We start from the raw sequence: 21,750 nt of genomic DNA, 5'->3' as shown, positions 1-21,750 counted from the left end.
GGGAAGCAGACAACTGGCCAGAGGGAGACAACAGTGGCCAGCTGGGCAAGGGGGTAAGCCTGAAGCAAAATATATGGCATGCAGCTTATTCCATTCATGCTTCCAACTTTAATACTGTGGTTATCAGTGGCTATAGCAATTACATTATTAAAGATTTTTACTTAAATTGTTTACAGCCCATAAAAGACAAGCCTTCAAGGTGTGTTTGTACGTGTTTTAAATTACCTGTGGTCCACTAAGTGTTTTTCAGTCACTTTTGTGCTGCAAATTGTGAAACAATTATCTGAACTATGGCCTTTCAGCAACTTGTAATGATCAAGATTGGTGCAAAATTAGTTTGGGAACACGAAAAAATTCCAGGAAGCACCATCCACCTAATATATTTTGTTTATTTCCTATATATTTCAGAAGTTCAAAAATCTGAATGATGCTACTTTTATATCACTGAGCAATATGTAGAAGAATTGATGAAAATTCTTTCTTGAATTAAGTTTTTCTTGTCCTTTATTTTAAATAACCCATCTTTTCCCTTACCCTACTTAAGTGACTGTTATTTTGTTTAGTTTAAATCTGTATTGATTAAAAAGCAAAAAAAAAATCCATTTTAAAATCATGTAGGAATTAAAATGAGCCACTAGGATGCATTATGTATGATTAGCTTAAAAAAACACATGGTAGTTTAATGTTGCCATTTTAAATTTTATGGCTGAGTTCTTACATGTTCAGTAAACATGCCTCTGCATTACTGTCTGCTTTATTCCTATGTTGCATTGTTGTCTGCTCCCTAAATAAAGAGTAGTAATTTTCACTAAATTGCTTTACTGTTATAGTGGGATTATTGACTGGTTTGTTGTCAATAACTATTACTATATAATAATGGCATGAAATAACCAAATGCAAAGGTGACTACTAAAAATGACAGAATTTTTAAATTTTATTTTTTCCTCCACTGAGCCTTTTAAATCACAAGAAGAGTGCTGGACATTTTAGTTAAAGGATGGAGATAATATTATTATGGACTGGATCCAACACTTGTTTTCTGTGGGTCAAAAAGAACATTCACCAGTGGAGAAGACAGTGAGTTTTGACAAATCCTCCCTTCCTTAATTCACCAGTGGAGAAGACGGTGAGTTTTGATGATTCTTCCCTTCCCTAAAAGACCTTCACATTGTGGCCAGCACTACTGCTGGAGGTCCCCTGAACCCCAAAAGCAGAATTCTGCAGAGTGGGCGGGTGGGAATCTTCCATTCCATGAGTGTAGCTCTGCTCAAAGTATTTTGGATACAACAATCTCTGGTAATCATTTCCAGTAATTCTGTAGAGTAGTGACACAACAGTTGGACTCACATTGTCTTCCACTGTATCTATCAAGTTTCACTCTATATAAATTCTTGGCAGGACACCCTTCGTTTGATCCCTTTGCAGTTCCTTGCAAGCCTTATAATAGATGCCTGACCTAATCTTCATCTTATATTTGTTGAAATGAAATGGCAGCAGATTTTTTAACATGCAGTGAAAGTTAGGCATTCCTATAAAAGTTAACATTAGAATTGGGTTCAAAAATGAAATTAAAATCAGCTTTTTGTGTACGAGTGTGATGTGAGAAAGCTGAGTTCTTCCATTTACAATAAGACTACATAAGTGATATACTGGCTTTCATTTAATCAATGATGTTTTCAAATATTTGCTGTTTCCATTAGTCAAACTGCTCTTCCTGCTATAGCAGCCTTGATTGACAGTGAAATTGTAAACTTCCACAAACAGCCAGAGTTTATAGCATGTAACATCAGCACACAAGAACTCTGAGATTTAATAAAAAACCTCAAATAGCTGAATTCTGTAACTTGTTAAAGTTATACAAAGCAATATCCAGGCATATATTTGTTTACTGTGCATGGTTTGCTTCTGACAGTGATTAAAATGAACAAGACATTAGGCAAGACAACAAATCCTTGTCCTTAACTATAGTAAAGTCAGCTATCCTATTACCCAGCTTCTGAACCTTCATTGTGGATAGCTCACATACACTGTAATGTATCTCAAGGGGAGGAGAGTGAGCATTTTTTGGTGAGAGAGAGAGAGAGGGAGAGAACGTGCACTTGCGTGCTGGAAAATCATAGTGCTTTCTGGCAACCCCTAGTGGGGCTAGAGAGGTGGCTTGATGTTTCCTGCCTCTGTGTCCCGGCCCCGGTATTCCTTGGAGGTCTCCCTTTCAAGTACTTGCCAAGGTTGGTCCTGAATAGTTTCTGAGATCTGACAATATTGGGCTTGCTTGGGCTATTCAGGTCAGGGTGTATCTCAGAATTAATAGATCTAGAAATTTCAGATACACACACCATACACAATTGATAATTGTCACTGCTGGATTATGTGACCAATACATGCTCTATTAATTCTGTGTTTATATAAATGATGGAATATACATAGTCCCTGTAGTAGCAGCATTAGTTTACCACTTCACACTTTCAAATAAGGTGGATTTTAAGAGTGGGCTACGGGTAAAGTATGAGAACATTATGATCTTTAAAGTACTTCCGCTTAGTGTTATTACGTCATCTCTGGAAACAAATGGAAACAAATGGCTTAATGCTTACCTTATCAACAGGACTGGGTAATGGAGCGTGGATGACACTGTTAAAGAAAAAGTGATTTTACTTTTTAAAAGTTCTCCTTTCACCTGTATACTAGTAGAACTGCAAAAAGTTATAATTTCTACAAAGCAGTCTATGGTGTTTTTTACAATAATGAATGTTCCTATAATGAAACATTTTATTTTGTTAAAGTCCTTTATTATGTACGACATGACATGAAATAACCATACAACTAATTCGGCTTAACAAGATTTCATCAGTGATGTTAGTTTTCCAGAAAAATTTAAATTGGAAATACTTAAAATAGAGAATGAACTAATTTAGCATGTTTATTTTTACCTATATTGTTAGTTTTTAAAAAATGTTAAATAATGTCCTGTATTTTATTTTCCTATAACAATCAATACCTGAACTGTTTATGAAAAAATTTTGTTTAAATGTTATATTTGAACAAATTCAAAGCTTTATGTGGAATTATGTTTATTGGACTAGTACATGTAAAAAATTTTAAAAATATAGAATGTACACCCCCCTGTGGTCATATAAATTTAACAAAAACTCAAAGACACTGAAAACTTTTGACACACTGATTTTAGCTGTGAAGATGGCTGTCCCTTATCAATTTCAACAGAGTTTAACTCTCTTCCAGGGAGGTCACTGGGTCACCTCAGTTTCACTGTCACTCTCCACAGCCTCACTTGTATTACTTGTTAGCATCATATCAAATAGGTGTTTACAATATCCCTTCTGCCACATCAAACATATATAAATAATTTTAGTTTTGGTTCTGAATTGACCTGCACAGCCTATCAGGTAAATTCATATTTCATTTTTTAAACTTGGATTACTATATGTATTTGTTGCTTTATTCTCTCCCCCCTCCCCCTCCATTTACAAATCAATAAAATATACAAGTATTCTTTCACACAGCTTCTAGGAATAATGACCTGAATAATAAGTCTGAAACTGCCAAACTTGTACCTGCAATGTACTGGCAATATTATACTAGCAATGATTTCCATTCATTGTTATTAATTTTATGGAATTATAATTCTTCAGAAATGGAAAATATTCTATGGGAAATTTAAGCACTGGGAAAGTTTCCACCACAGAACTCTGCTTTTCATGTTCTGTTAGCAAAGTCAATTTATTAGGAGAAAACAGTCATGATGACTCTTCCTTATTAAAGCTGCCATGCAGAATAAATTCTGCTGCCATATCTGATCACCTAACTCTTCAACATTTGAATCCTGCTGGACATTGGAAAACCAGACTTAAAGTTACACTTACTCTGACCGTAGCCTAGCTTCCATACCATCTGGAAGAAACAGTTTTATTGTGGAAACAATGCATCCATGGGTGACTGGAAAGAACATTAACATTGTAAGATTTAAATCATTATTCAATAAGAATCTATGAAAAATGAAAACAACTTGAAGTATTTAATATTACTCCAGTAGTCCTATCATCTACAAGACTGTAAACAATGGCTTGGATCCCAACTAGAGTTTTTGAGGGTGCTCAGATTCCTGCTCACAGAGTATAATTTCTCTGCCTCCTCCCTGTGTTAGCCAAATTGCCTTGAATTCTGAATTAGTCTAGGGGAGGTTATGATTATTAATTGGCAATAGGCAAATTAGGATTCACACCAATGTATACAGAAGTCCCACCTTTGCTGTAAGTACCAGAACAGACACAGAGACTGTATTCAGTAAAATATAATGTCTTTTTACTGGAGGATATATATCATTCAAACAATACACAACCACACACACCTTTATACATATGCTAAGAAATAAAGATAGATCCTTAACACAGTTGCATTAGCAGGACATTTGTTGGTTGGGCAATATTTACCTGTCTTCATTGATTGAGCCATTCCAATGGAAGAATTTAGGGGTTTATAAATAGAAAATGGGGAACACGTGCTCTGAACCGGCAGAACGTGGACTCTAGCTACAGACTAGAGGTTAAAGATGGAGGTAGGGTATGTGGATAGCAAGATGGGCATAAGAGGGTCAAAGCTTCGATAGGGGTCGTGGAGAGGGTCAGAGAGCGACCATGTGGTCGGTCAGCATCTTTTATAACATGGGGGGGGCTGGCTAGGCTGGTCACATCCCTCTGTGACACCTTCTGTTAGTCCGTCCCATAAAACATACTATTGGCTGGCTGGAAGAGGGGAGGCGGACTAAGGAGGGGTCAATATTGAGAGCTAGAAACTTAGACTGAGGACTGGCACCTGGATGAAGGATGATTGAATCATCAGGCTAGGGCTATTGTCTCTTGATGGCCCTAGCTGGCTTGCTGATGGTTGAGCAATTAGTTGCTAAGCAACTATGAATAGAGTCTCTTGATTCAATTTGTAGGTAGCTGGAAGAGGGGGGAAGAGGGGTTGCCTACATGTGCTTGAAGAAACTCCTAATGGAGTTTGAAGTTCTCTGTCCTTGTGCTTATCCATGGCATGGCGTCTGAGGCTGTGTACAGGCTTATGGAACTACTTCATCTCACAGCAGGTAAGATGTCTGATGACTCTGGCAGCAACTGTGGCAGCAACACTAAAGGAAGGTGTCCCTCTTTCAGGTGTGCAGTCTCAACAGGTAATCCCAGGTCTCCATGCCGTACAGTCCCTTTGCACAGTTCATATTCCATAAAAACACTGATAGGCTTGCAGGGCAACACCTGTGACAGCAAAAAATGCTCCCTGCTTTTTCAGTTGACATGTGCAAGGGGGGGGGGGAATCACACTCTGCAAGTGGAAGTCCCTGTACCCTCAGAAATACTAGTTGGGATCCAAACCAATGTTGCTATTCACCAAATTTGGGAGAGAACAAAGCTTGAGTCCGGTGGCACCTTTATTCTGGGTATAAACTGTTGAGTAAAGTTCTGCATTTAGGTAGGAAAAATCAAATGCATAATTATAGGATGGAGGAGACTTGCCTTGGCAGTAGTATGTGCAAATAGGATCTAGGGGTCTTAGTAGACCATACACTGAACATGAATCAGCAGTGTGATGGAGTAGCTAAAAAGGCAAATGCGATTTTGGGCTATATCAACAGAAGTATAGTGTCCAGATCATGCAATGTGATGGTATTGCTTTACTCTGCTCTGATTAGACCTCACCTAGAGTACTGTGTTCAGTTTTGGGCACCACCATTTAAGAAGGATATACACAAGCAGGAACGTGTCCAGAGGAGGGCAATGAAAATGGTGAGGGGTCTAGAGACCTAGTCCTGTGAGGAAAGGCTGAAGGAGCTGGGTTTGTTTAGCCGGGAGAGGAGACAACTGACAGGTGATATGATAACCATCTTCAAGTACTTGAAGGGTTGTCATATAGAGGATGGTATGGAGTTGTTTTCTGTCGCCCCAGAAGGTTGGACCAGAACCAATGGGTCGGAATTAAATCAGAAGAGTTTTCAGCTAAACACTAGGAAGAACTTTATGACAGAGTGGTTCCTCATGGAACAGGCTTCCTTGGGAGGTGATGGGCTCTCCTTCTTTGGAGGTTTTCAAACAGAGGCTAGATGGCCACCTGACAGCAATGCTGATTCTGTGAACTTAGGCACAAAAGGTTATACCCAAAATTAAACTTCGTTGGTCTTAAAGGTGTCACTGGACTCAAACTTTGTTCTGTTGCTTTAGACAAACACGGCTCCCCACCTGAATCTATCTTCATGGAAGGCACCGAATTTGTGTAAAATAAGAAATATTTTGCAACAATTATGAATGGGTAGACTGTAAGAAAACTTTAGCTTTCTAGGTTTTATTGTAAGAGATCTTACAAGGACTGCTTTGTAAGACATTCCTTCAAAGAATCTGGGATCCAAAGCACCACATGTAGTAAGTACTCTGTCCATGCAGAGAGACTCTGCAATTCTCCTTTTCCAGCAGAAGCAACTCAAGAAGCAGTCCACAAAAGGAGGGGGAGCACATGTGGACCTAAGCACACATGAAAGCTCTTAGTGCTCACACATGTGGTACTCTGGATGATAACCATCTTTTTCAGAGATGGTTAACTAAAGCTGTGTTGTCCAGTATCACATAAGGGCTGCTCCTAAAAGAGATTCTGTTAAAGGTGCTGCTGCCAGATTCAAGTGCCAAAGCACAGATTCCATTGCACAGAGAATCAATTTTGACTGAATATACTCTGTGCATCCAAATAAGGCCGACATGTTTAAGTCAGCATATGAAATTAGTGAACACCACTTGAACAAACTAATTTTGAAATGCTAGATTCAAGTCCAGTAGCACCTTTGCGACCAACAAGATTTACAGGGTATGAGTTTTCAAGAGTCAAAGCGCCCTTTGTGAGTCCATAATATAAAAGTAAAAGTGTTATATAGTATCAGCACTTTACTGCCGCCAATGTGTTGGGGTTTCAGCCATGATTCTCACTAGGTGACCCATCAGTCTAACCTACTTCACAGAGGTTGTTGTGAGGATAAGATGCAGGAGAGAAAGAACCGTGGACCTGAACTCCATGAAGGAAGGGTGGAATAAAAATGTGATGGACAGCTAAGAAATTAGCCTTGGCCAAGCAACATTTTCATGACTGCTATGAGGCTGGATTACCACTGTAATCCTCCTTGAAATCTAATGGGATATAAAATACAAGCAGTAGTATATAAAATATTGCAGAACAGTTCTATTGCTCTGACTCTTTCTTTAGTAACATATTAACAAAGAAATTTAGAGACATGATTGATATTTTTTAGATCAACACATTCATAAAATAAATAAATAAATAAATAGATAAAATCCATTTTACAACCAGTACCTATCATGTCAAGATAGCTGTGCTCTGAGAGAGAGAGAGAGAGAGAGAGAGAGAGAGAGAGAGAGAGAGAGAGAGAGAGAGAGAAGAGACTACGTCCAGTGCACTGCTTTCCTTAAAATTAGTTTAAATGCAAGAACTATGCAAATAATTGTATATTCTACTTTCTTTTTATTTTTTATTTTGGCACCAATATGAATGTAAAGAAATAACTGGGAAAATCATCACAAGACCATGTGGAGAAACATAAGGCACAGTTACCAACAGCATAGCCAACTCAGTACAGTAACTACAGTAACTGTCATCAGCATAGTAGAGCCCAGTAAAGTTAAGCTACAATAATACAGAATGGAAAATGAAAGAATTAACAGATGGTATTTGAACAGAACTTGACTGGTAGTGTTCATTTTGTCCTCTATCTTGCATTCTAACTAATAACTAGGCATTTAAACTTTAGCATATGAAAGGCATCCTTACCAGCATGTTACTATCTGGAAGAACGGACACATCCCCAGCTGTCAAAGCGATATACAATGTTTGAACACAGAAAGGTGTTTCTGCCAGATTCCATGAATAATTATTTTAAAGCAGAAAACAAAGTCAGATCCACACTACCTATTTTGTATTTCTTGGAAGCTCTCTTTTTTCTTGAGAATCTAAATTAACAGGGGGTGGGAGTGATCTGTACCCTTACCTTTCCGTGTGTTCTCAGTCACATCTACGCCGAACTGGATGATATCACCAGACAGAATTTCACATGGTGGGCTTTCCTCAGATCCTCTGCTCAATCTCTGACTATTTATAAAGGTACCATTACTACTTTTAGTGTCTTGAAGATAAAACTGTAAGAGAAACAGACACTGCTGTAAGTCATCTGCAAGGTGAAAAATTACAATGAAGATTAGAAGTCAAATTCTAACCTAACACATAAAAATGGTACCCAGTCCAGAAAAACACAGGAGAACCCCCTCTTTTCTTGCATATCTTATATTCTAATAGCGAAGTCAGCCAAATCTTTGGATACTTAAATCCAGTGACTTGAGTTATGGATGGGCAAGACAGATCTTTCTGCAAACCTGAAAAGAACCACAGGTTTGCAGAAAAATGTGACGTCTTAAAAACACACTAGGGAGTTTAAAAACTTGAAAATGATAAAAGGAGTGCCTATAGCTTTAAAAATGGATTCCCTCAGTGGCTGTCACTAGGCAACCACAGCATTCTGGGCTTCAGTTTCTGTGAGTAAACGGCAGGGAGAGGGAGCAGGGCCCTTTACAGGCCTATTTTGGCCTCTGAGGAAGGACACATTAGGGCCAGGCCTGGCTAGGGTTATCAGCTCCAGGTTGGAAAATTCCTGGCGATTTTGTGGTGAAGTTTGAGAAGTGCAGGGTTTGGGGAGGAGAGAGGCCACAGAGTCTACCCTTCAAAGCAGTTATTTCACCAGGTCACACCTGGAGGTTAGCAACCCTAGGCCTGGCAGCAAACACTGGGACGATACCACCTGACTCGCATGAATCAGCTAGGTCTGGCTGTTTGCTCCTGTTCAACAGTAGCCACCCTATGAAAGCCAGTGTGGTGCAGTGGTTAGAACTTCAGAGTAGGGACTGAGAGACCAAGGTTCAGATCCCCATTTTGCTGTGGAAACTGACTGGGTGATTCTGGACCAGTCACATACTTTCAACCTAACTTACCTCACAGGGTTGTTGTGCAGATAAAAAGGAGAAGATGATAATATAAGCTCCTTTCGTCCCCAATGTAGAGAAAAACAGTAGTTTTCCTAGGTAGAGGCTGCGGGTGTGGGGGGGGACAGAAAGCTGAAAACAGAGGGGCTGATGAAGGTAGGTTGGCTTTTGGGTGAGAAGGAGATAGGGTTGCCAACTCCAGATTGAGAAATTCCTGTGGATTTGAGGGGCAGGACCTAGGGAAGGTGAAGTCTGAGGAGATGATGGACCTCAGACTCAGCTGCCATAAACTCCATCCTCTGAAGCAGCCATTTCCTCCAGGGGGACTAACATTGCCAGGGAACTAACAGGCGGAGTCTATGGCATTCCCTTGCTGAGGTCACTAAACCTCACCATCTCAATGTTCCACCCCCAAATCTTCTGGAATTGCCCAACCTGGAGCTGGCAACATAAGGGGAATTGATGTCTGTAGTTGGAAGATCCATTATGATTCCTGGAGAGCTGCTGCTGCCACTGGTGTTGGTGGGGGGAGGAGGCAGGTGGCGGCTGGGAGCACTGCTGTTGCTGCGCAGGGGGAGGAAACAGACTGGTGGCCAGGAGAGTGACGGAGGCAGAAAGAGAGTGCGGTGGAATCGGGGCAAAAAGACAGAGCAAAACTGATGGGGGAAGAAAGAGATAGAAAGTAATGAGGTGGGGAGGCAGAAAGAGAGTGATGGGTTGGGGCAGAAAAAGAGATGAAGTGAGAGGCATGGAGGAGAGGGGTGGCAGGAAGAGAGGTGGCAGGAGAGAGAAAGCATGTGAGAGAAGTAGGGGGAGAGGGGAGGAAGCAAAGGTGGAGGTAATGGGATAGTTGCTCCCACACGTTTCTTGTGAGTCCCCACTTGTATAATGCAGATTAATTCTATTGTGCTTTTTAAAAATGTAGTACCATGAATTTATATAATTTCCCCCCAAAGAGCTTAGAGTTTAAATTTTGATGCATCCCTCAATTAAAAAGTGGAGAGAGAAAAGGAAGGGAGGGAAGAATGGAGCAATGGAAGAACAAACAGGGATGAATGTAAATAAACCCTGCTGACTATGACGTGTACTTAAACTGACTTCTGGTCAGGGAGTGGAGCCAAAGGGTTTGTGGAAAAGGTAGATTTTGAAAGGAGAGGGAGGCGACACTACGTAGGAATTTTGTGAATTTTGTGAAGGGGCATCCTGGTACAGAGGCAGCAAGGGAGAAAAGGAAAGGAGACTCACCATTCTCTTGGGGGTGTGGTCAATGAATCAGCCCTGAGGTTGGCTGTTGTGCACACACACTCAGAACCCCTTAAGGGGTTTTGGTCATTCAGGGAGCCCACCCTGCTCAACCTGTACAACGTTCCCCAGCCAATGCCTCAGTGCCAACACCCAGTTTTGATGGTTATGCTCTTATTAATGGTACAAGCAAATACACATAGTATACACTCTTCGCTATGGGGAAGGCAAAAAACCTATGGCCAATTAACCAATCAGAGCCTTGTATAAAATTCACTCCCAGCCCTGTTAACCAGCAACCCCTGCAGAAATAGCAAAGCATGGGTAACCACAACAGAAATAAAAGTTGAAAGCATGGAATACAAGTGAGGGTCTTTGCTAGGAGAGAGCTCCTGAATGCCCAGTGCACCTTCAGCACCTTCCTTTTCAACCAGAGCCATGGACCAGATAGAAACTGCAGCCCTCAGGTCCACTGATCCCACCCTTCCCAGTGAGGGGCTGACTGGGGGCGGGTGAGCTGTAGAAAGCTGCTTGATTGTTACGTGACTGAAAGTCAGTGATAGGCACAATTGCCCAAAAGTCATCCCCCCCACCAGCACAAATGATGCTCTACCTTACAACTGAGAGCTAGACTCCAACTGGTTTTAGGAAAGATTCAGGTGGGTAGCTGTGTTGGCCTGCAGCCATAGAACAATGTCTGAGTCCAGTGACACCTTTAAGACCAACAAAATTTAATTCAGTATCTGAAGAAGTGTGCATGCACACAAAAGCTTACACCCAGAATTAAACTTTGTTGGCCTTTAAAGATGCCAGAGGACTCAGACTTTGTTCTATTGTCTTAAGAAACATTCTCTGCATTCTGAAGTATAGAGGGTGGAGGAATATACTTAGGGTTGCCAAGTCCACTTTAGCCCCCAGCGGGGGACTTTGGGGGTGTTCCCGGAGGGGGCAAGGCACCCCAATGTGATGTCACATTGGAGGCGTCCGCCCCCCACATGCCCATTGCCAGCTCCTTTCACTTAAAGGGGCCCCTTTAAGTGCAGGGAGCTGGAAGGTTTCGCACACCTCCGCTTAGAGATCAAGTGCGCAGGAAACGCCAGCTCCCTGCACTTAAAGGGGTCCGTTTAAGTGCAGAGAGCTGGAAGGCTTTGCACACCCGATCGGGCGTGCAGGAAACACCAGCTCCCTGCACTTAAAGAGAGCCCCTTTAAGTGCAGGGAGAGGGGTGCCTGCGGGTGTTGGGTCTTGGGGCGGGGCTTCCCCGGTGGCCAGCTGGCCGGCGGCGGGTAGAACCCCCAAAAAAGCGGAGGACCCCTGCCAAACCAGGGGGGTTAGCAACCCTAGATATACTAATTTAAAGAAACATAAAACAATGGATAAAACAAAACATTAATCTACTGAAACAAATGTCAGCATTTCATTTAACTGATTATGGAAGTATCATGGGAGGCTAAAGTACACATATTTACATACATGTATGCACCTAAATATAACCAAAAGTATTTAAAGTAAGTAACTCTAAACTATAGTGCCAATCATATGCCAACACAATCAATTTTGTTCTTTTTTAAAGTTACAGGTGTCACAAACATTTAAATGCTTATGTGTCATGTAATCAAGCTTCTAGAAACTTTTCAACCATTACAGTTGGGTGGCACATAACCATATGCTCCAGTACCGCCCCTCTCTTCCATCGTACAACTTGATCTCTTCCCATGGCACTAAATTGCTTGTGTCTATACACACGAGAAAGGAAATACAGATCAGATCAACCTATAAACAGTAACAGTATCAAACGAATAAAACAAGACATTGAAACATGAAGCATTAAATACTCGTTAATATCCCCCTATCTTCGGACAGCACTGGCTCTTTGACTTGAAAACGGAGATGAGCACTGCCCCCTGGAGTCAGATTTGACTAGCTTTCGAGTAAGGGAAACCTTTATAATGCTGGAAACAGAGTGCTGTTTGAAACAACTCTATAGGGGCATTTGTTCACACTATCACCTTTTCTTCACACAGGACAGCTTCACTGGGGTATCAGTAACAGGTGTACTTTTCCACTACCACCCCCTAAATGTCAACATTCTACTACCTCTAAAGGTGACCTCTTGATTTCCATTTTACTTTGCCGTAACAGACTTACACAACTTACAAACTTTCTCCCAATTTATAATACATCACACCCTGGAGTCTCAGCAGCTTATTCCAACAATAATAATACAGCTAAATATTTCACCTAATACAGGTTTAAGATACTCAGGTGGTCTGTGCGCCAACGTTTCGACTGCTATGCAGTTACTCTGTTCTAACCTCATTCAAACGAATGGGCTCAGACTGTGGCCAGGCCCCCTGACTTACTGCCCAGGCCTCCCAACTTCCCATCTAGTTGGTTCACAGGAAAACCTTTTTATGTTTTTGTGTTTTTTTTTGCACTGTGGCCATGCTGCACCAAGCTGTTGCTGCAGCCATTTACCTCCAGAAGCCTGCCGCTGGGATGCCTCTTCTGTCTTTCTTGCAGAGCAGCAGTCTGCTCGCAGCTCACAGTGACTTGGGCGCTGTGAGGGCTGCAGCCTATTTATAATGCACCACCATGGAGGCTCTTTCCCGGAAGGAAAGGCACCTTTCGAGAAAGGGATGCCAGACTTTGGGCCCGCCACCCACTATAAAAAGCCGGGTGGAGTGGGCCCAGGCAGGTAGCGCTGATGGCAGAGACTAGCCATACCATCTCCAACCCCCCAAGGAAAGAATGGCGCTACAGGTAAAGCAAGGCGTTCCCCTTTGGGGCTGGATGTGGAGCCCACGAGGGGCTCGCCCTGGGCTGGTCAGGGTTGCCTGGGCCCAAGCCAGAGCTGACCAAAACCACTTCCTGACATCTCCATACGGACAGGGCTGGGCTGGTGGTTGCACTAGTCATGCAAGGTCCCAGGCTCAGTCCCCCCACAGCACCTCCTACCATTTCTGAGACAGCCTGGGGCGTGTGTGGCTTATTTAAATGCTGCCCAAAGGAAAAAATCCTGGCTAAACCCCTGACTGTACTGATTCTAGTAATAGGACTGCACTGAGTTTCACCCAATTACCTCAACATTTAAAGTTTCCATTCAATTAAATCCATATATTTTTGGCTTCTCTACTTTTACAGTCTTCTACCCAGCCCTTAGTCTGTAGCAAACTTTAAGCCACGTATTCTGAATTTAATGTATCAATGTTTAGCATTTCAGTTGAACATCTTTCAGCGTATAAGCCAAGGCTGGATTCCATAACAAGAATAAACTGCAACAGAGACATAACATTTAAGCACCCAACCAGCTTCCTATCCCTGAGCCTCCAATGCCTCTCTTCGCACATACAGCTGCACACAGTTACCCCACTTTTCAACCCACAAAACCACATAACTTCCAATTAATCTGTTACAATCCAAACACTTTTGCTAGCACAGTACAGTTTCATATACATTCATTAGTGTAACAATGGCTCTGGACTGCAATATTAGAAAGGTATTTTTATTTTATGAAATACAATGCTTAATTTTAAAAATGTATATATCTGCTACCCACTGTCTATCTGTTTTGAAGTTCAAAAAGAGTGTAAATTTTATGTGCTGATTTGTTTTATGCAAATTTATTTTATTTATTATTAGGTCACTGAAAGCTATGTGTGTCAAATGACAGTTTTCCAAAAGTTATGTACTTTAAATATTCATTTTTAACAACTAGATGAGCTCATAACAAAAGACTATATGTACTTCATTTCCTTCTTTGAAAGCCAGAAGACGATATGTTGGTCTCATGGCTTTTGATGAGTGCCAGGCCAGTAGTAGCCTTTCACAGAGCTAGATCACAGAAGAGGCAGTCAATTTGGCATGTATTACCAAGACTTGTCTGGATAGCAAATTCTAGCTCAGCAGACTCCTGCAAGGTATTTTCAGGATTTGAAGCTGCCAGAAATGCAGGGTTGTGACAACCTGCTGAAATGTCACCACTTTTCAAAAAGGTACCCAAGTGCAGTTAGTTTTGAATTCTGAGTACCCAATCTGGAGTCAAGGACTCTGTTTATCAGCAGGATGAACTCTACAGTAAAAGGCTTTTTCACTGAACTCATGAATTTCAGACCTGAAATGGAGGCTCAATGTGACTGTGCTGGGGAATTTTCAATTGATGAGGGCCATTTACCACCAGTGTTCCCATAAGGGTGCACCGTGTGCACTGGGCATACTAGCTTGTAGGTGGCAGTGCACAGACTCTCGCCTCAGCCCAGGGGCTCCCGGATTGGCTGCTGGCCATATGCGTGGCTGGCCCACTGCCTCACACGGCCCTGGGCAGCAGCCGGCTTCCCCCCCAGCAGCCGAGGCCAGGAATCAGGGGCAGTTCCTCCTTGCTGAGTGTCCCCCCCCCATGCTGGCACACCAGAAGAAGGCCATGTGGATGCAGCCTTGGAAAGTGGGCCACCCGAATTAACTGCAGCAACACCTGGCCTTCCTCCCTCTCTGGTGGGCCTATGATGAGGCCTGAACTAGGCTTGAGGAGGGGGGAGGTGACGGGCCACTGGGGGGAAGCACACCACGTTGTATGGCCAGCTCACCTGTCTGTGTGGGATCGCTTGAGTTTTTTCCCATGTGGAAGAAGCTGGAAGAGCAAGCTGAGCCGTGGGTGGCCCGGATTCTCTGGAATCCCACTCTTGCTGGGCAGTGGAAAGGGCAGCCAGGATAGTGAAGGAACCAATGTTGAGTTGTGTGAGAAGCAAGAAGCCACTTTTCCCCCCACTCCTGACTTTCTTTCTTTCCTTTCTTTCACTCCTCTCTCCCCATCTATTTGTTTTCTTTCCACTTCTCCCTCCCTTCTCCTTAATGTTCATTCTTTCTACCCTAGCTATAAATGAGCAAATCCCTTTGGTTTCTTGGCTCAGCAGCAAGGATGGATGTATTGGTTAGACCAGGGGTATCAAACATACAGCCTGTGGGCTGGATCTGGCCTCTGTGGGGCTTCTATCCAGCTCGTGAGCAACTGGCTGTCTGCTGCTTCCTCCATCCTGTTTCTTGCACTGAAGCTGCGTTTCCCCAGTTGCTCCTATTTCCTGCTTGGCAGAGGAGAGAAAGAAAACCTTCCTTTGATTGGCTGAGGGCTCCTCCCCCTTCTCCCCTGGGGAGGGAGGAGAGGGGAAAGAGCCAGAGAGAGAGAGAGAGAAATGAAGTCCGGTAGCACTTTTAAGAAGACCAGCAACGTTTTATTCCAGGTATAAACTGTTGTGTGCAAGCACACTTCTTCAGAGAGAGGGTGGGAAGAGACGGGGTGGGAAAGAGACAGAAAGAGCATGCCAGAGAGAGAAAAAGAGAGAGACCCCAACAATGTTTTATTCCAGCTATAAGCTTTTGTTCGCCTGGTCATTTAAACCAGGACTCAGATGCTGTAGTTAAGACTGAGGCTATGCTGCAGTGTCAAACACTTGGAAAAATCAGGGTTTTTTTAAATGGAGAAGTGCTTGCATGCCAGATCATTTTAAAACCTTTTCCTCCCAGCTGTGTGAGAGACAGAAAAACTGGACTAACAGCAAAAATGCCCTGGGTGAGAGCAACAGAATAAAAGAATCAGTGGGCAAAGAAAGTATTAAGCCTGTCCCCTAAAATACACATATGTACAATTGGTTCAATCACACAATTCAGCTTTTATGGCACAGAATTTCAAGTTTCTTTTTGCTGAAATTCAATTTTTAAGCTACACACTATACTGAGTCTACTTTTAAATAAGACAAAGAATGAATTCAGTGTCATTTCAGATGATATTCACATTTTATTTTACTTTTCCCCTCTATCTGTTCTAGTTGAAGGGCAGTGTTTTTTATTTTTATTAGGTTTCTGGGAATTGAGCTTAGAAGTTGAACAATCCATTCTGAAAAGACATAACTGAAGATAACATATCCTCACTCTAGATTAAGCATATTAATGTTGCCCAATAGAATCCTTTGGTAGTTCTAGCTGAAGGAGGAATTCAGACACACCCATATCACTAGAGCTTAATATTTCAGTTACAGAGAAATCCGACTGAGAAGCAGTAAAACATTCCTACCCTACCCTTAGGAAAGTAACCAACCTTCAATTTCCAAAGACAGGAAGACCTTGTGACCACTGGAACAAGTAATCAAAATATACTGTTGTTCTAAGCAGACAAATACCTTAAAGAAACCCTATGAGGTCCCCACAAACCCCAAACCCTATGGCTGCTATATCTAAAGCTGAGAATCACTAGTATAAAGGGGTCTGGCTAGCCCAGGCTAGTCTGATCCTATCAGATCTCAGAAGCTAAGCAGGGTCAGCCCATTTGGATGGGAAACCACCAAGGAATATCATGGTTGCTATGCAGAGGCAGGCAATGGCAAACCACCTCTGAACATCTCTTTAATTGAAAACCCTATGGGGTTGTCATAACTCTTCTGCAACTTAACAGAAAAAGAAGTCCTTTAAAGAAACAATATGACACATTGTGTTTTCCCTAAAAAGGAAAATGAAGCATGTAGTCTAATCTAGATTATATATAAAAGGCTAGCCGTGTTCCTGAAGACTCACCTTCTACCTGTCAGAACCCACAGCCAACAACAAAGTACACGCATTCAGGAACGGTAATACTTTTTTTGCAGAGCTATAGATTGCAGTAACATAAGCACTGTTAAGAATGGCGGCTACCCCTTGGGCATAATAGGATATAGGGTATTCGTTTTCGTCTGCCACCCCCCCCCCCAGAACACTGGCCAATTAGGCACCCTCCTGCACGTGGGATAAAGCTTGGAGACCGTTAGGTAGCTACAGCTGAGAACCAACACTCTCCCACGGCCCCTAGGAAAAACCTAGATGATACAACTCCCTCCTGCACATCTGTATAGATAAGCATTTCGGCACAAAGCAGAAAAAGCACAGAAAGGAATGCAGTAGCAATTAACCAGACACTGACCGAGCTCCCCAACCTCCATGGCAGCGTAGCTGATACTACCTGATTGGGCCAGCCTTTCAAGGTCATTTGCATATGCAGGTTCATTGGGCCTCAATCTATTCCGCACGTCATTCACTCCCCCTAGCCAGTCGGAATACAGAGGTTGTTTGCATATGTGGCATGATTGGCCCTTGCCTCCAACATTCTAAACAGTTTGCTGTTGGGAGTAATTGAATGTGTCCTGAGATAAAATACATCTCCCACTCTTCCCCCAAGTATTCACTGGGGTTGCCAATCTCCCTGTGGGGCCTGGAGATCTCCCAGAAATCACCATGTTCCCCAGCCACAGCACGTCATTTCCCCTACAGAAAATTTCCCAGGAATTACAACTCATCTCCAGATGACCAAGATCAGTTCTCCTGGATATAATGGCTGCTTTGGGCAGTGGACTCTATCATAATATACCCTGCTGAGGTCCCTTCCCACCCCAAACCCTGATCCACCCAGGCTCTACTCTACCCCTCAAATCTACAGGCCTGGCCCTCCCCTTAGTACTGCCAAACTCCAGATGGTGCCTGGAGATCTCCAAGATCAGTTCTTCTGGAAAAAATGGTTGCTTTGGGCAGTGGACTCTATGGAATTATACCCTGCTGAGGTTCCTCCCCACCCCAAACCATGCCCTCCCCAGGCTCTACCCCTCAAATCTGCTCTTGAGAGAACAGCTCTGAGAGAACTGTGATTGACCCAAGGTCACTCAGCTGGCTGCATGTGGAAAAGTAGGGAATCAAACCCAGTTCTCCAGAGTAGAGTCCACCGCTCTTAACTACTACACCAAACTTGCTGTACCAAACTGGCTAGATGACTGTACGACTGTAGTTCATGTTTTACGTCTGTGAGTTTATTAACTAAAATTAAAAATCTATTATAAAAAAGAATTCTATTCTTTGTACTCAATTCTATCTTTGTATGTGGATGGAGTAACATGCCATCCATCTAAAATTGAGTGATTCCTCTTTCATTAAGCAGAATCAACATCACAAGCAAATGATGCTTCAGGCAAACTCATGCCTGCATTAAGTTTTGTATTTGCTTATTCAGCCCATATGAAAGCTCATCAGGAACTGATTTTCAGCTAATGAAATTGAACTCATTAAACAGCTTAGAAGCAGACACACATGTTTTTGAATGACTAACACATAAAATTACTTGTGTTGTGAAGTGTTGAGGTCAAGCAGCTTATAGCTCTTAAAAGTTTCATCCTACTCAAGGTTATTCAGAGACACAGCTTTATGGGGTATTCTCATCTAACAAAACAACTGTTAATACTAACCTTACACTTTATTATTTAAAGACAAACATCAAAGGGGTAGTATTGTTAATCTGTTGCAACCAAAACCAAGAATAATATACTTGCTGTATTTAGCATAAACATTTGTGAGCCAGAGTTCACTTTGTCAGAAATGTGAAGTAGCTGGCAAATACATCCCCCCCACACGTACACATAGGTACTAGAAGAAAAGGGAAAAGGCTAGGAGGGGAGACTTATTGCAAGTAAGACCAGAAGGACCCAGCAATTGCCTTGGGTGATGACTTCTACTGAGAACTAGAGAGAGGAATGTGTTCCTGCTAGTTCTGCTGGATCTCTCAGCAGCTTTCAATACTATCAACCATAGTATCCTACTGATCTGCCTCTCAGCACAGGGACTAAGGGGGCACCATTTTACAGTGGTTCAAGCCGTATATGGGAAATCGATCTCAAAAGGTAGTGTTGAGGGATTCCTGCTCTGCCCCATGGCCACTGGGCTGTGGGATGCCTCAGGGTTCCATCTTATCCCCCGTGGAAGAGATCATCAGGAGGTATGCAGGTGATATCCAGCTCTACCTTTCTTTTCTACCAAATTCCAAGGATGGAATTTCTGAACCAGCGCTAGGAGTCTTTAGTAGGCTTTAATAGGATGAAGGTGAACAAGCTAAAACTTAACTCTGTCAAAAAAGAGATTCGCTGGGTTAGTAGAAAAGCAGACAAGGTACTTGAGATCGCTTCTGTCTTGGATGGGGTTATACTTCCCTTGAAAAGCCAAGTTCAGAAGCTGCAGCTAGTGCAAAATGTTGCAGATAGACTGCTGGACAGGGCTGGACCAGGAGCTGGACCAGGAGCAATTACACGGGTGAGATTTTTTTTTTTTTTAAAAGAAAACAGTGATAGTATAAAGGGAATACAGAAAGGGGAATATATATGTGTGTGTGTGTGTGTGTGTGTGTGTGTATATATGTATATATGTGTGTGTGTATATACACACACACACACACACACATTACATAAAACAGAGAATTTTTCTCCCCAACACACCCTTTATTATAATTTTTAAGACACTGTCCATAAAATACAATGATATTTACTTCTGTTGGAGTACATTTATATAGGGAAGGGCATAAACCGGGAAATGGAGGTTTGTCCCACTTCATGGGGTCTCATGAACCACAAACCTTCCCATTTACCAAAACAGGTTGTTTCGTGAGGTTTGTGATGCAGTAGAATGCCCCCCCCGCATGCCAGAGAAGCCAAACTCGCAGGATTTCTCCAGCTGCCTCTCCTCTTCTACCAAAGGGAGATCCCCCCCTTTATTCCAACCCTGTGATCCTCAACTTCCAGGCCTCCTGGAGTCCCCCCTTTTGGCCTGGCCTCATCTGCTGGCCTCCCTCTGACTATCCCATGGGCTGGTTTCCTGGAACTCCCGCCGCGTCTATCAAAAGGAGTTCACCACCTTTTTCCTTCCAACCCTGCAATCCTCGACTTCCAGACCTCCTAGGGTCCCCCTTTATGGCCTGGCCTCAATTGCCAGCCTCTCTCTGATTGCCCCATTGGCCTATTTCCTGAAGTTCCCATTCTTCTGCAAAAAGATCTCCTTTCCCTTTCTCCCCTAAGCCTCCTCTCTCTGCCTCCTCTCTCTCCTGTGCTGCCACCGCCAGCACACACCCTTCCTCCGCCTTTCCCTCATCTCCTTCCACCCACGACCCAGGCTCTTTCACACTTTCCTACTTTTGTTTCGTGTTTGGAGGACCACTATTGGTGTTTCCAGGGCTGCAGAAGTCCATCCCTCCACTGCTTTGATGATTATCTGATCTGCACCAGTGTGTCTGCCGCACGAACCACCGACACAAACAGCACAAAGCTCCATAAAAACCATTGAGGGTCATGGGAGCTTCGTTACAGGCACGAGCGCACGATTCTTGGCTCACAAACCATGAATTGGCCGATTTTCGTGACGAATTTAGGTTCATGATGAGGTTCGGACCCATCCCTACATTTATATTCACCATGTTAGATTCCAAATTTCATAACTAATCTGTTTTGCCACTACATCAGGCATGTCCAACATCGAACAGGTAGTGATCTATTTTTTCCGGCCAAAAGTGCCAGTGATCTACCACCATGAAAATAAAGTTTCAAATTTGATTCAAATTAGATTTTAACCCACAAAAGTTGGGCTCCACCGCCCCCCCCATTTATAATGCACCTTCTGTCATTTACTGGTAAGCAAACCAGGAGACCACATGGGGCTGGTGATCTACCTCTGACCCCTCCGCGATCTACTGGTAGATCGCGATCTACCTGTTGGACACACCTGCACTACATTATTGGTTTCATAATTACTACATATTTGGTACTATATATTTTTGCCACTTCTGCATACTTGCTATTACATTTAACAAATAGGTAATATATCAAAGTACAAAAGGAAAGTCTATTATAGATATCTCCTAATAAGAAAATAAAAGATGTTTCTGCTCAGGATCTATTTCCTTATACATTTGTATTCAAGATCATACATTTATATACAATTTTTGAACTATTTCTCCTTCTAAATTTGTCTCCTGGCTATTGATACACTCCCCAGCCCAAATCTAAGTGTTGGTTTTGTCCTCTAAAGCCCTACATGGCTTGGGACCACAATATCTGAAGGACCATCTTCTCCTGTACATTCCTGCCAAGGAATGAAGGTCACAGGGAGAGGCTCTCCTGATTGTCCCACCAATCAAAGAAGATTGTCTTGTGGGCACACAAGAGAGGGCATTCTCCTGTGCATAACCCCCTCATGGTTGATCTTCAGGAGGCAGTTGAACTCAATTTTAATTAGGACTATCTGACTGATTTAATTTTTATTTATTGGCAGTCCTAATTGACATTTTAAATTGTAGCCTTTTATGTGTTTTTATAATTGTTGTTTTATTCATATAGGTTTTACTGTGTCTTTATAATCATTTTATTTACACTGTAAGCCACCTTGAGTTCTACAGGGGAGAAAGGTGGCTAAGAAATGCTTTTAATAAATAAATAAAGGTAGGTGTGTTGAATTATTATGCAGACCAAAGATGAAAACAACAGACATAAAAGTAAACAATCCAGTCAGCCTGGGATTACACTAGCTGCAGGCCCAAATGGTGATTATAGCCATTTCATTGCATCTGATGTAGCGAGGACTCTGTATCACAAAAGCTTATGCCACAAGACATTGTGATTACTGTAATAGGCAACTACCAATC

At 42.5% G+C, this 21,750-nt stretch overlaps 1 protein-coding gene across 1 annotated transcript in view; it reads right to left on the bottom strand.

Annotated features, from left to right (window-relative positions):
* The window catches only part of SLMAP (sarcolemma associated protein), a gene marked incomplete at its 3' end in the record, with an annotated part of 130,632 nt that overhangs the window by 52,506 nt on the left and 56,376 nt on the right, over positions 1-21,750 (bottom strand). Inside the window, exons 3-5 of the mRNA XM_015407061.1 lie at positions 8,057-8,204; positions 3,882-3,954; positions 2,595-2,631 (exon numbers count right to left, since the gene is read on the bottom strand). Of these exons, the coding sequence (XP_015262547.1) occupies positions 2,595-2,631; positions 3,882-3,954; positions 8,057-8,204 (258 nt within the window). The remainder of the gene's footprint in view (positions 1-2,594; positions 2,632-3,881; positions 3,955-8,056; positions 8,205-21,750) is intronic.

This window comes from Gekko japonicus, unplaced genomic scaffold (assembly GCF_001447785.1).
Source record: "Gekko japonicus isolate JY-2015 unplaced genomic scaffold, Gekko_japonicus_V1.1 scaffold2234, whole genome shotgun sequence".
In the NCBI taxonomy this organism is placed as follows: domain Eukaryota; kingdom Metazoa; phylum Chordata; class Lepidosauria; order Squamata; family Gekkonidae; genus Gekko; species Gekko japonicus.
This window is presented reverse-complemented; position numbering and strand designations above follow the sequence as displayed.